This window comes from Pestalotiopsis fici (genome assembly GCF_000516985.1).
Source record: "Pestalotiopsis fici W106-1 unplaced genomic scaffold PFICI_Scf_11, whole genome shotgun sequence".
Classification (NCBI taxonomy): domain Eukaryota; kingdom Fungi; phylum Ascomycota; class Sordariomycetes; order Amphisphaeriales; family Sporocadaceae; genus Pestalotiopsis; species Pestalotiopsis fici.
Genome location: NW_006917101.1, coordinates 2,416,588 through 2,430,629, shown reverse-complemented (window position 1 = coordinate 2,430,629; position 14,042 = coordinate 2,416,588). Strand labels below are relative to the sequence as shown.

The following is a 14,042-nucleotide window of genomic DNA, read 5'->3' as shown; positions in this document are numbered from 1 at the left end:
TTGTATCATTTGCCTGCTCAACTTTTCTCGGTCAATGCAATTTTCTCTTCTTCCATTCGTGCTGGGCAACTACCATCATTGAACCGGGTGTACTCTTTCAAGATATATACTGTACAGCGTCGAGGCGTGATAATGTCAAACTTGTTTCTCTATGTTGATCATCTCTACTCTGTACAACGATGGAAATTGGAGTAGATGATGCCAAGAGTGAAACCTCGCTGATCACGGTTGACGCGTAGATCGTTTTTCGTTCTTGCTTGATCGTACCGACAGGCAGGAATGAACATGCCCACTGGAGTATCTCATTCATGCGTTGGTCATGTCCACATTTCTGGTCCCAACGGCTCAGTTCCATCCGATCTCACCATGATTTGCGCCATCATCTTATCGCTAACCAACAATGAACCTCAGTTCCTTGTAATAACAAAACGATCATATGGGGCTATATTTTGTTCAACAAATGGAAAGCTGTACTTCAAGTCAACTCTGCACAAAGATAGCATATTATCAATATTCGCATAATTTCGTCTCACCGTCCGATTCGTGGTTGAGTAATGATACCAATAATATTATGGCGCAGAGAAAGTGTCTGTGTGGTAAATTTTGAAGAGCTTTCCCCAACCTCCAGATACACCCCCTTCTGCTACACTCTGCATTTGTGAGCCCAAAGTGTCTGTAAGACTCAAATGACACTTTTTCTTTCTGCCCTTCATTCTTCAACCCGTTGAAAAGAGACACTATTAATACAGACACGTGTCACTCGTTCTTTTCTCTACAACAAAGAAAAGGTGTCGTCGAAACAAGATTAATCAGACAGAGCCACTGAGAACCATGGGGCTGCACGAATCCCACGCAGACAAGAACAAACACTATTCCCTCCAACGAATTTGCCAATCGCCTTTGGCAAAGCTTGGCTCCACGACATTACCATTGCTAACCGCCTCACACTTCCTCCTCCCTCCCATATCGCCACCTCCTTGGCCTGCACCGTCCTGATCGCCTGCAAGAAAGCCAAAGACGACACCCCTTCGAGCTGCACATTTGACCATTTCCTTCTCCTTGGCGCGCCGCTGGCCCAGCCGCCGCTTCTTCAGCATCTCCTCATTCTCCTCGATGCGCTCCGCCTTTCCCTTTTCGCCGCCCACACTCCCATTGACCTCGGATACGTCCTGAGCTGGTCTAATTCGGGTTCCGCTGCGAATAGACAAACGGGCCAGCACATCACCGTCTACATAAGTATCCTCGTCTCCCAATTCATCAATTCGCTGCCCAGAAGATTCCACTAGGTGATCCACAGGCGTGTCCGGGCGATGCTCATGGTGCTCAATCTCAGGTTCGGACGAGCCAGAGCGCGTAGAGTGATTCTCCTCATCTGCGCCCTCATCCCTGGTGCCAAAGACTAGGCCCTCGACTACCGAGCACCGGACCAGAATCCTCTGATCTCCCTTCAACTTTAGATTTCGGCCCTTGTGCTTCTTGGCCGCCTTTATGGGCGTGTGTGCGTCCGCGGGCCCGCCCAGCTCCTCCGAGCCCTCCAGCAGCCGCACAAAGGCGCTCTCGATTTCGCGGTCCAGTTTCCCCGGCCGGTGACTCCTGCACTTTGACGAACAGTACTTCGCCTCGGTCTTGGCGGTAGCTGCCGCGTTGGTCTTGCGCTGCCCAATGACGCGACCGCAGGAATGGCAGTATGGCGTGTTTTCGCCGCCTGGGAGGAGATAATACGGTGCCGGAGTGGCCTGTGTCTTGGACGGCCGTGACCATGAGTCCATCCACGACATCTTGATAGTTTGATGATGGTATTCGTTGACTGATGTCAAGCTGGAGATGACAAGAAATCTTTGGGGGTTTGCTGCCTGAATAATCCGCAGCCTAACTCGACTCCGCTTCTCAAAGGCGAATCTTTGAAGCATTAAAAACCGGTTATTTTATTTTCGCTCGAATTTTCTTCATGAAAAGATTGTTTCTATTGAATGGCTTCAGTCGGGGTCCAGGGCTGCCGACTTATAGACAGGCCCGCGTGGTTACATGATGTCATAGCTGCCGGACCAAACAATAGGCCGCCACTTACACAAATACACATTTGGAAAAGAGCCAAAAACGTCGCGTTTCGAGGACTGAAAAGTAACCAGAGGCCTTAATCACTTCAATGCTAAGAAATCACAGTGCTCTCTTTTTGTACACGCGAATGGTTTGAATCACGATTGTGGCCTTGATATTTCTGATTCCGACTTATTTGTGCGTTATGCAAGCGTGATAGTTGACTCGTGTTAACTGAAAATAAGATTAAGATGGAAGATGACGATTCCCCAAAGATAGGTTAGCAACATGTCGTTTACCTCTCATATGAATTGGAAATCACTGATGGTTTTGAAGTTGAGCACACGAGTAGCTTGTGAGTATTGGGAGCGTGAAACATAGAATGAATAAGTCTCATTACTTAGGGATGTTATCATTTTCTCATTACCTCCCCGATTCATCGCCGCTCTTGCCGAATCTGGCGCCTAGCCCTCCGATATCTCTTCGGAAGAATTTTCCAAAATTCTTTAGATTCTCGTTCATGGTTGTCGCAGCTTGTTGCCCTGCCGCGCTCTGCTGGCCGGGTGTGCCTATTCTCTCCACGCCATCTCTAGCTGCACTCAGCAACTTCTCTCCTAGGCTGGCTGCATCAAATCTGGTAGCCCCCTGTGCGCCCATCAATGCGGAGCCTGGATTGATACTTGGGACTGTGTTGCCGGCAGCAGATGCATTCATGAGCGGTGTAAGCAGAGGGCTTTGTGCTACCAGCTTGTCGTTGGAAGACCCTTCGCGGTGAATCTGGAATAGCTCGAGGAGATGTGACTGGTCCATCTTGCGCACTCCCTTCAGGTCGAGTATTTTTTTGAAATTGGTGTCCGACTTGTCACCAATGTGGATAAGGTATGCCTGCACCAGACCTTCTGGTGGCGAGGGTCGGACTTGGAGAGTTTTTAACAAGGGGTCGATACGGGTCATTGTGTTATTCACCCTTTTCACAAACCCAACAGCCGGTACATGGGGGGTCGATGAGGAGTTGTGGAAAGAAAGGAGGTTCTCAAATGCCTTGGTCAGGACGTATTTGTCCAACAGCATCTACAGCACGAGTCAACATCATGTCGAGTGAATACCAAGGGAGGGGCGGGGGGCTTAGACATACCTGCTCAGCACCGACCTCGGATACTGGTCGGCATTGTACGATATTTGCAATATATGTACCAGCAAGGTGCTCGACAAGATTGTCTGCAAAAGCACGGGCATATTGCTGCTTTGCCAAGACGTGCAATATCTCTTCAGCCTTTGCATTAATGTGCTGCAAAAGCTCTCCAACGTACGAGCTCTGGTCTCCGACACTTTCCATCTTGCTCCAGTTTGTATTTTTCATCTCGCGCCAAGCACCCTCACAATCAGCTTCCACTCGATTGACCAGCGTCATGACTGCTGCGCTAGCTACCCCGAGGAATGCATCTGCTTGAGAGGATAGATCGACCTTGGTGCCCAGCTCAGGGTCTATTCGCTTCTTGATACTATCCTCGAGCTGACCTGTGTTGGTATGCCAGAAGTCTGCCGTATTGATCACTAAAACAATATCCTCCAGAGATGCCGCTGTTGGGCCGGTTCTTTGCAAAATCGCCAACAGTACTTGCTGCGCATACTCATCCAGGTATCTCGAGAAGGTCTTGGTCAAGTCCAACAGCCGTTCTCCGGTCGAGAGCTTGGCGCATTGTGACAACGTGACCTTGTAGAAGTGAAAGAGCTCTATTGCGGAGCCGATGACGGCTTGCGGAGAGAATTCTTCATCCGGCGGTATAAGCGGCTGTGCCTTGTATCTTGGTATCATGGCAGCAAGCGCCTTGTCCTGAGATTCAACCCAGAGGCTGAGGTATGGCTCGAAGGCAACCGATATCGATCCATTAAAATTCTGTGTTCTCTCGTCAGCCGAGCTGAGAGTGTCGATACTCGCCCTCGGCTTGTCAGCAAACTTTCTTTCGAGACTTTGCTCGAAATCCATGGTCTCTTGGAGACAGCTCAGCAGCAGGTTAACGTCAATTTTGGCCCCATCTACGCGGCGCATGCTTCGTTCCAAGATGCCCTTGAAGTCATCTCTCGTGCCATCACAGAAGGCCATGGCCAGCATCTCGCCAACCATCCAATGTGGCGGGAAGATGGCGGCGTGTTCCTCTTCGTAGCCCTTCATCATCCTCTTGAACCAGGCGTATCTCCTGCCTATATTGTCTAGGCTTCCAGCCTCGTCGTTGCCCCTGAATACTTGCCGGTACTCTCGGAGCTCTGTGTTCAGATACCACGTCATCAGACGCGATCTGGCATTGTCACCGAGCGCATCCATGACACCACAAGCCTCGACTAAGGTCGCCCGCTTTGCCCCAACCTCGTCCTTTGCAAATGCCATCTCAAAGTCCTCGCAGACCTGCTCCAGCAGCTCGCGTTGCAGCTCACTGACGCCCCTACTGAGGGTGGCTATTTGCTCAATGCTCCTATAGCTGTTGAAGTGGCGCATGAGCTGGAGCACAGCAGCCAGCAAGCTGGCGCACTCGCGGTATTGACGGGTCTTGGCCAAACCGCGCAGCTGCTCGTAGGCAGTAGTCAGCATCTGCAGGCGCTTGAGTGCGGTCATGGATAAGGTGAGGTTCCGCTTGGTGCCATCGAGGCGCTTGATATCGGCGGTCATGTTGGTGATGTTCTGCTCGGTCTGAATGGCGCGGCTGCGCACCGTCTCGATCTTCTTGAACAGACCGGCGAGCTCGGCCTGAGCAGACTGCATGCGCTCAAGGCTACTGTCGGGCCCATAGGCCTGGGCCTGCTCGAGGGCAGAGACCTGTCGGGATAGGTCATCTTGATGGGCGCGCAGGGTGCTGGATACTCGCGAGACGGAGTGGACGGTGGAGGGGTGGGAGAAGATTTGATTCAGATGTGATATCGGGTCGTAGTCGGCTGTTCGCGTGAGAGGAAAGAGTGTGTTAGTCGTAGTGCTCGAGGCTCTTTTTCATGAATCAATTGCGCCCGTCCATCTTTCCCATCATCCCTATTGCAGATGGGGGGCAGTGGTGGACTTGAATGGGAGCTTACCTGCGTCCAGCGCCAGCGGTTCTATGGCGCTTCCATTCATGGCAAAAGCAGGAGCTGCCAAACGATTGCCTGCAAAGTCAGCGGAACAGCTGATCTGAGCTGTGCGCTGAAGATTGATCGTTGGATGAGCAAGAGAAGCAAGACAAGTACATAACCAGCACGTGTCTCGATCCAGCTAAGGTTGAACATTGAAAGGCGGATGGATAGCTTGAGGTTCAATGTCCCTTCCACATGTCTGGTACCCCCGTAAGCGTGCATGGTACAGCAGCGTGCAGTGGTGGTAGCGTGCCTGAGTCCTGACACATGCATTGAACAAATGTACCTAGCACTCCGTAGTAGGTATGTACCTACTAATGTTTGTAATGCAGGTAGGTACCTTACCTTGCAAGGTCCCATCATGTGGGTTAACGCGGAATATGCCGGCCGGGTTCCGCGCAAACCAAAATTGAACCCCAGATAGGCATTTCCCAGTAATGTACATTATGCATCCAGGTTGAGTGGTAGGTGACTTAACAACCTTGAAGGCACCAAGTAGAAATAAGAGTAAGATAGATACCTATATATTCAGCATCAGACTTACATGAGTCAAGTCCTGTCCAAGCGTGTGACGATCAATCAGTGAGGAAAACGTGAGAGTGGGAAAAGAAGGAAAACATAAAATAAGAAATAAGGCAGCTGAACCTATTGCTTTCCTATTGCAACGTTTTAGAAATCATACGGAAGGGTGCATCTGTACGCAATAGAGGCGCTAAATTCCAATTTCCAATTAGATTTTTCGTTTTCAAAATAAAGGTGTGCTGCTCGAGCCTTACACATGCTTTGTTATGGAGCACTTACATTAGTGACACATATCAACAACGTCCCTTCATGCAGCACTGCAGGCCACCATGGAAGCGATAATACTTGATAATTTTTTACACATTTCAATCTCCAACCCGGATCTTTCTCTTCCAAATACTATCATATCAAGGCTGCAGTCTAGGTTATCTTCCTAACCCTCCGAAGACAGCTCCGAACACACAAGTACCGTACATATCCAAGGATTGTCCATATCGCATACCAGCTATCCGAGACTCCCTGCATTTTACCAATACGATATCGCTTGATATCACGGAGAGCCATGAGAAACACAAAGGCGGGCCAAGGGAAGGCGATCAATATCAAAAGTGTATTTATCCATTGCTTCTCATTTCAAATGCCCTCTATGATAATAAACATGACCCGGAAACCATCCACATATTTGCCCCATGTCTATCAAGCCAGTTGCAAACGCAAAGAAAGGACTTTTTTCCCCCTATTTCCCCCCAAAAAACAATACCCTAATATAGCGCCCATTTTGTCCATAAATGCTCATAATAATTTTGTCATCCCGCCTGCTAATATGATTGAGGAAATACCAGAAGGTGCGGTGGTGTATAACCGACTGACCACCTTGGCCCAGTGCGTTATAGTCAATAAACGCCGTTTTCCTTTTGAACGCCCCCACCCATTAATGCAGTCCAATACCAAGGGGATTTCAGAAGATGGAGAGATCAACCCTCGAGACCAAAGCATCCTTGCTTCCTTTCCCTTTTTTTTTCTTTTCTTTTTTCACACCCTTTGGGATTTCATGTTACCTTTTCCCACCCCTTGCTTGTTCCTTCTATGAGCTATGCAATGTTTTGAAACCAGTCGCAACGAGGCTTCGGGATGTCTCCCTTGCATCGGAGGGCCCGCTCCAGTAAAACAACCCCTGGATTCATATGGTTAGCAATGTGTTCTGCTCTAGTGGAGAATAGTATCTTATCACGACGAGGAATAAGATAGATGGAAGGATAGATAGGTACATATGAACGAATGAACAGATGGATGACTCAACACTTACACCAAGGCCCTTTTGCTTGCAATAAGTTGCCTTCATCTTGACTGTGTCTGGGTTGTCGTAGCTGACGAAGCCTCCATCGCCACCCACACACATGGCTGCGCCTATTCTCTTGTCAACCTGCTCCTTTGCGCCCTTGCGCGGCAGCTGGTTGTAGTCAAAGGTCCCGTCTTCGCCGCCCACCGCCTTGAACCTGTGACCCGGTCCCGAAACGCCCAAGAAGCTACGCCCGTACAGGGGAATGCCGAGGTTGATCTTCTTCGCGGGGCAGCCGGCGCCGATGAGGAAGGCAATTCCCGACGTCCCTGACGGCTCGTCCTTGTTCATTGCGTAGAGCTGCGAGTGGTGGCCACTGCGATGCGTCCAGGACCCATAGAAATCGTAAGCCATGAGATTAACCATGTCGAGATAGTGGGCCGCCGTCCGGATGTCTATACATTGCAAAATACCCTGCGACGCCGGTAGTGCCGCTGTAAGGAAGTACTCATCAGCCGGCAGGTGAAGTCGAGTTGCTTCGAGCAATGCGACAAAATCGGCGCCCTGTTGCACGTCTGAGGGATATTCCCAGCAGACTGGAGGAGGAAACCCAAGTGTCAGCCTGAGCAGTCATTATATCTATAGACGCCAATGGCAGGGGAGGGGAGCGAGAAGAAGAAGACAAAAAGAGGAAGCCTTACTATCGATTCCGTCAAATCCTGATGCCTCAACCAGGCCTCTGGCCGAGCGACCAAAGTTATCTCGCAGCAGCGCATCCGAGGCAAGCACGGGGAAGACCTCGCTAGAATTGCCGCCACCTACTGATAAGATGACCTGGAGATGGGGATGAGCTTGTTTAAGGTGCATCAAGGATCCCAGTCCCCCTTGTACTCCATCGCACGGGGCCTGCGCGTCTGCCCATTCATCGCTCAACTGATGGAAACCCGTTGTTAGCGCCGAAGCTCCGAGAAGGCTCCGTTCCAGGCCGAAGCAGGATAGGACACAACAGGATATGGCGCACGCGACCTCACTTACAAAAACAGACCCATCTATCGCAACGCTGGCGAACGCGTAGAACACGTGGCTGATACACCCATAGTTCAACATGCCTGGGGTGGCGCCGCTATAGATTTTGTAATTGGGAAAATAAACGGCATTGGTGAACATGACATTGGCAACGCTTGTCGCCATGCGCCGCCGTGACGAACTCATGATGGGGCACTTGTAGTTGCTGCTGTTTACTCGGGAATAAACGAATGGGATGCCGTTGGCCGCCGTCTTCCGGCTATGTTTCTTGTACTATTCGGTAGTGACAGTGTTGTCTTATAGACGAGCAAGAAAAGAAGAGAAGAAACAAGATAAACTTTTGAATGAGCTGGCAATAGTCGAGGAATAGTAAATGGTTTCAGTTATTAACGGCAGGATGGAATGGTATCATGACAGAGGTAGTGGGAAAAACAGCCCGTAAACATGATGGACACGTCCCAGGATAATATATCAAAGCCGAGAAGCTAGGAAGTCTGTCCTAGATCGTCTACTAGGACCACCGAGGCTGTCGCGACTTGATCCTGGAAACTTTATATGAAGTTTGATGATGGGCCATCACGGAACAGTGGAGAAGCGCCGCACCACCGGGTTTTACCCAAAGGGGACTATTACAACAAAAGACAAGTTGGAAAACGGCACGGAGATGACCCTTGGAAAGACTATGCATGACATAATTGGCCGGGGTTGCCAGAAGCACAGGGGGGCTGTCGGCAGGATAAGTAGGTAGGTTGTCAACCAAGGACGAGCTTGCCAAAGAGGCATGGTGGTAGTTGAGCAGGGCCTGTTGGTAGGTAGTACATAGCTTGGGAAAAAAGGGTACCTAGGTAGCCGAATTTCACTATCAGCACAGACTATGGTGAGGAGATACACAACTCGCGGAAGGGCAATAAGGTACCATGATAGTGCGTGGGGAGTATCCTCCATGGTTAAGTCAACTAGTCCGCCGTGTGGGAGGAATTAATTAACAAGAAATGTAAACACTTAGAACTGAGAAGGGACAGGACGCCTGGGGGGCGGTGGTGACAAGTCCGCCTTCCCGAATGATGAGCTTGTCGACAGTGGGGGCGGCCATCTCATTCATCGACGTCAAACGTTCCAAGATCGACTGGAGGAGGTAGCATAAGGAGCACACGCCTCTAGAGGGCCAAGTCTCCAGTTGGGCATTGGGCAGAAGGGTGGCCATGTTCTTTGGGACAGACAGACGGGTGTTTTGTGATTGAGGACCCTAGAGATTGGTACCTGGGGACGCCGAGTACCGAGCTTCTTTTCGAAATCGTCCGTCTTCAATTAATCGGCCGAGTGAACTGCCTACTTAGTCGTGAATGTCTGAAGCGAGAGGGTTTACCGAGCTTCGTTTTTGGAAGCCAGACTGGAGGCTCGCTTCGGGTATGGGCAAAGCAGAGCGATTGCAATATGAGCATTATTACTACTGCTACAGTAGAAGGGCAGACAAGGCAGACAGTGGGAGAGAGTACTCTGTAAAGAATGTTAAAGCTGGGAAAGGATGCGCCGGACCGGGGTGCCGGAGATTTTCGGCCAAACGACTCGGCCCATATTGTTGGAGCTACGCCCAACCTGGAGGCTAGCATAGTGGCCCCAATTCAGGCTGCTTGATCTTTAACAAAAAGGCAAAAAAGGCTACCAGACATTGTTCGTAGTGTAGGTGGCAGTGACAAATTCTCCACAAATAGGTAGTACAAAAGTAATGACATTCTGGAGCTAGATAAAACTGTGTATGTAGTAGACTAGGTAGTCAATGTAATCATTCATGGTACATGTGCATTCGACAACTAGATGATACGCCGTTTGTGTATTCCTTAGGTCTGATCACCATCCCACCGCCCGTGGCTCGAGCATACTATAGCCCTACCCGATATTGCACCCATAGTTGTGTATTACGAGTGGGCTATCTATGCCCCCTTCGTATCATCGTGAGAAGGAGCTCGTATCATTCAGAAGAGGGGGAAGAAACAGAATAGAAAAAAAAAAAAAACATGCCACCAAGACGGCACGATACGACATAGTTTGCAACTTCCCACGGAACGCAGTCTACCGTCTACAGCTATTGCTCCAGCTGCCCGGTTGACGAAAAAGCCCTTGCGGAGACTTGAACCACGAACAGCAACTGAATGGATAACTCGCGGTCATGAACTCAGACTGTCGCGAATTAATCGGAACTCTTGTAACCGACTTCAGAAGGTTCGAGAGATAGAAGATCTACGAATTATTCATAATGCAACAGGACGAGCAGCTCAGGCCAAAGCTGCGACTTGCCTCTTCGGTACAATTTCCACAAGTCGGATTGGCGTGTCTCAAGTCTTTTCCAGAAGCCATTCTCCACATCTTCCAGACGGACCGTCCCCTGTCCACATCGCATACAGTGGGCATCCACTGATTGGACAGAGCCGTCGTCATGTCCGGCCAGGTAGTATCGCCATGTCTGGGGTGACAGCGATGTACGAGGGCCGCGGCGCAACTCTGAGGAGCTTGGAGGAATGCCATGGCGGACGTGACCCAGCCTCAGCCAGCATGCTCTCGATATACGGCCGAGGAACCTGGGAGTCTTCCGAGAATGCTACGCGAAGATGGACCGAGAGACAAACGAGGTTCCCCAAAACAGCCGACTGGGTGTTCGGAGCTAGGTGTGTTCAGCACAAGGTAGGTATCTACGTGCCCAATATCAAGCTCAAATAAGGAATCGGGGTCCCCGTAGCCTTCACAAGCTTTCCGAGCAGATAAAGGCAATTGTGTTACTCATGACGTGACACCCAAGCCGCATAGTCTAATTTGTCAACAGTCGGAACGAGGGGTCTGGGTGGTCTTGCCGATACATATTCTTGAGCCTCCGAGGATCCTCAATAATTGTAATCCAATATAGGCCGGCCCGCATAAATTCTATCAACCAAAGGTATTTTATCACCACTCTTCTCACCACTTAGGCTCATTCAGGTTGAATGTTTCGGGATCCTTGTTGGGATCAGATATAGCCAGCTCGTCCCTTCTGCAAGGGGGGGAAAAAGCATTACCATGAGATTCAGCAAGCCGGAGCGCAGTGTCAAGCACGCACCGCATGAGATCATTTCCGGGCCACGACGCTTCTCAGAAGCTGCGACAGAATCGTCTGTGCTAGATCGTGATAGCGTGGACTTGGGGGATCCTCTGGCCAAGTTCGGAGTACTTTATGTCTTTGGCTAGGTTGGGCGCCAGGTTGCCAGGTAGGTAGGTCCGTAGATGATGAGATGAATGATTGTCATACACTAGCAAAGCTTCTAGAAGGTCAAGAACAAATCCCATTCTCTCTGAGCAGTTTAGCTGCGTCAAAACATTAAACGGCGCGTGGAGCTGTCAGCTGTCATTGCTAATTAGTAGCAGATTTTAGTATCACGATGGTGCCTAGCTCCGATTTTGGGCAGATTCCAGTAATTCTTGCTTGTTGTACTACGAAAAAGAAAAGTACGAAAGGGGAATACAATGGTCGTAGAAAGGCGCTAAACATTCGCATTCAAAGTCATCCTCCTGAGAGCTCCACTCACATTTGCAGGCGGTTTGTTTCGACTCTTGAAGCATCCATCTCACCACTGTCGCCGGAATAGGAGCCGAATTCGACTCTCCTCTGCCGGCAGGGCTCGTGCAGGCGATGCGTGTCCCTCGGTTAGCTGCCGTACGACGCTTTCTCCAGGGCAATCCACGTCTAGGATCATGTTTGCCAGGAACAGACGGAAGTGCATTTCCACCAGGAACGATCACCCACGATGTAATGCTGCACTCCAAGGTGACTTCACACGCATTTCTTTTTGACATGATTCCATCTCCATTGGGATTCTCGGGACGCCAATGTTCCTAAAAAGCAAGATGATGACTGTAATGGCGGAGAATCACCGATAGATAGGTACGTATGTGCCTACTTGATTCTTCCTGGGAACTGATAGCTGATAATCCCGGTGGAATAATACCCCTTGGACGCACTCGGATTTGTGGGTTTAGATTTGGGCGTGCTGGGGGAACAATACTATATGTAATCGTCGGCAGCGTTTGGCGGGCCAGGAACATCCATCCACGACTACTGGTACGTCTCCCATTGTGCATGGTGGCGATTACGTAGTACTACTTTCGGCAGCGAGAATGTGGATGCCCAAGGATGGGTGAGTTCGCCAGCAATAATAGCAATAGTGTATCTAGAGAGTGCAGCTATGGGGAATCGGGTTGTCGCTGCTAGGGTAAGGGTCGGCATGTTATAGTAGAACGAGCAAGGGGGGGGGGACCCCTCCAAGGCCTCACTCTTTGTTTGCTTGTGATCGCGGTTTCAATTGTTTCGACTACTGACCGGTCAGCTATTCCGGGGGGGAATCGCTCTAGCTTCCTCCTGATGGAAGTCGTTCCGGATGCTGGGCAAAATGGCATGAGGCTGCTAATGTACCAACCACCTAGCTAACCTGGGTACCCGTACCTAGGCTTACTACCCACATACCCAGGTCGGTCCTGCATAGTACTCTATTGTACTTTTTGAGTTGACGGTTTGAGGTTGAGAGGCTGAGGCCAGAGCGGGAGGTGTGGGGGACATGGTTGTACCAAAGTGATGGAGGTTGCATCGATCTGGAATGTCGGATCTGATATGCGTCGACTCTTTGGAGGGGATGAAACTGATAGACAGTAGTATATACATACATATATTAGGTAGTAGGCAAACTCTTACGCCTTTCGGGGCTTCGGGTGGCTCATTCGTGTTTGCAATCATAGCTTGGGTAGGATAGTATCTTATTAGTGTAGCCATGGGCTCTACTCTGTTTGTCACATCCAATATCCTTGATAGACAATTACAATAGATGCCAAAAGTCGTGGCTTTACCCAATGAAGCTGTTGGCTTGCTCGTCCCGGGGGCGAATGCCCGTATGGAGTGCGCTGCCCGAGTTGGCTGTCGCCCCGAGTCCCGTGTCTGTCGCTTCCTTCCGAGAATCGATACACTCCAGGTGGGGGGGACACTGTAATGCCGAGAGATTTCTGGCATCGCCATATTGGTGGTCCTAGATTACACAAAAGAAGCGTAGTTACAGCAGCAGTAGAGTTATGGTTAGGAGGTATGTAGCATCTTGCACAAGCCAAGCCAGTCAAATTGAGTCCAGCCCAGCCCTCTTAAAAGATTGCTCAAGAGCAACAGACCACAGCTCGATTGACATGATCAGCCAAGCAGGAGGGGAAGAACATGAACGACAAGTAACAGTAATGGATCTACTTTACCCTGATGGCTGAGCTGAGTTGGACGGATGCATGGTGCTTGACCAGAATATATTCAAAGTTGCTTTTCAAGGCAGCAAGTATATCGTAGCCCCCAAACCGCTAGCTCACGTGTACCTACCTGTAGGTAAGACGGCTTTTAGCACTTGACTTGGGGCGGTGCACAGCTATAGAGGAACTGAGCATACTTCAATGCCCAGTGTACGAGCTATAGTACAGCTTATTCGATTCCATGACGTTAGGTACACGATGCAGGAGGAATCTCAACTATGTATTTAGCTATCTTTTGACCTCTACCTACCAGACATCTACTACTAGTAGTATCTGTACAAAAGAAACCTACAGTCAATCCCCATTTGCCATCTACATCGCATTCCGCCTACAATGCGCAATATCTACTAACCATCTGCTGACCTCACATTGCCTATCTCCAGTTCGCTGAAGCTCCAGTGCTCCCCAAACAAGCCCGCCATTACCTCTTCGCTCGGCTCTCGGCCGACATGCCAGCGGTTGCGGCTGAAGGAAAAAAAAAACCCCCCCCAGACAAGATCGACTTTGATCTGTTTCTCAAATGTCGTCTCCTCTCCAACACTTTGCTCCTTCGAGAACAAGCGTCCGTTATAACTTATCCTGTCCTGGTTGACGCCTCCTTCGCCTCTGCTATTCGTCTGCGGCAATTTGTCGTCCCCGGCATCCGCACAATAACAATCGCCGCGGCCTCTGATCCTTCTAGGTGGAACTAAGCAGGGGAACAACTCTGACCAAAAAACCAACCGTCGGCCGACTCTTTGTGTGTGTTTTTTTTGTCTCTCGCTCTGCTTGGCCT

At 50.0% G+C, this 14,042-nt stretch overlaps 3 protein-coding genes across 3 annotated transcripts; all 3 read right to left on the bottom strand.

Moving 5' to 3' along the window:
* Positions 1-869: 869 nt before the first annotated feature.
* PFICI_13721 (uncharacterized protein) lies at positions 870-1,778 on the bottom strand (the record flags this gene model as incomplete). The annotated part of the gene is made up of 1 exon (XM_007842302.1): positions 870-1,778. The coding sequence occupies one exon, from the start codon at positions 1,776-1,778 to the stop codon at positions 870-872; it is 909 nt and encodes a 302-aa protein (XP_007840493.1).
* A 682-nt stretch (positions 1,779-2,460) lies between these two features.
* Positions 2,461-5,140, bottom strand: PFICI_13720 (uncharacterized protein; the record flags this gene model as incomplete). Its single annotated transcript, XM_007842301.1, has 3 exons — positions 2,461-3,108; positions 3,173-4,965; positions 5,101-5,140. The coding sequence occupies 3 exons, from the start codon at positions 5,138-5,140 to the stop codon at positions 2,461-2,463; spliced, it is 2,481 nt and encodes an 826-aa protein (XP_007840492.1).
* A 1,602-nt stretch (positions 5,141-6,742) lies between these two features.
* PFICI_13719 (uncharacterized protein) lies at positions 6,743-8,149 on the bottom strand (the record flags this gene model as incomplete). Its single annotated transcript, XM_007842300.1, has 4 exons — positions 6,743-6,832; positions 6,965-7,533; positions 7,639-7,870; positions 7,973-8,149. 4 exons carry the CDS (start codon positions 8,147-8,149, stop codon positions 6,743-6,745), a joined length of 1,068 nt encoding a protein of 355 aa, XP_007840491.1.
* Positions 8,150-14,042: the final 5,893 nt, after the last annotated feature.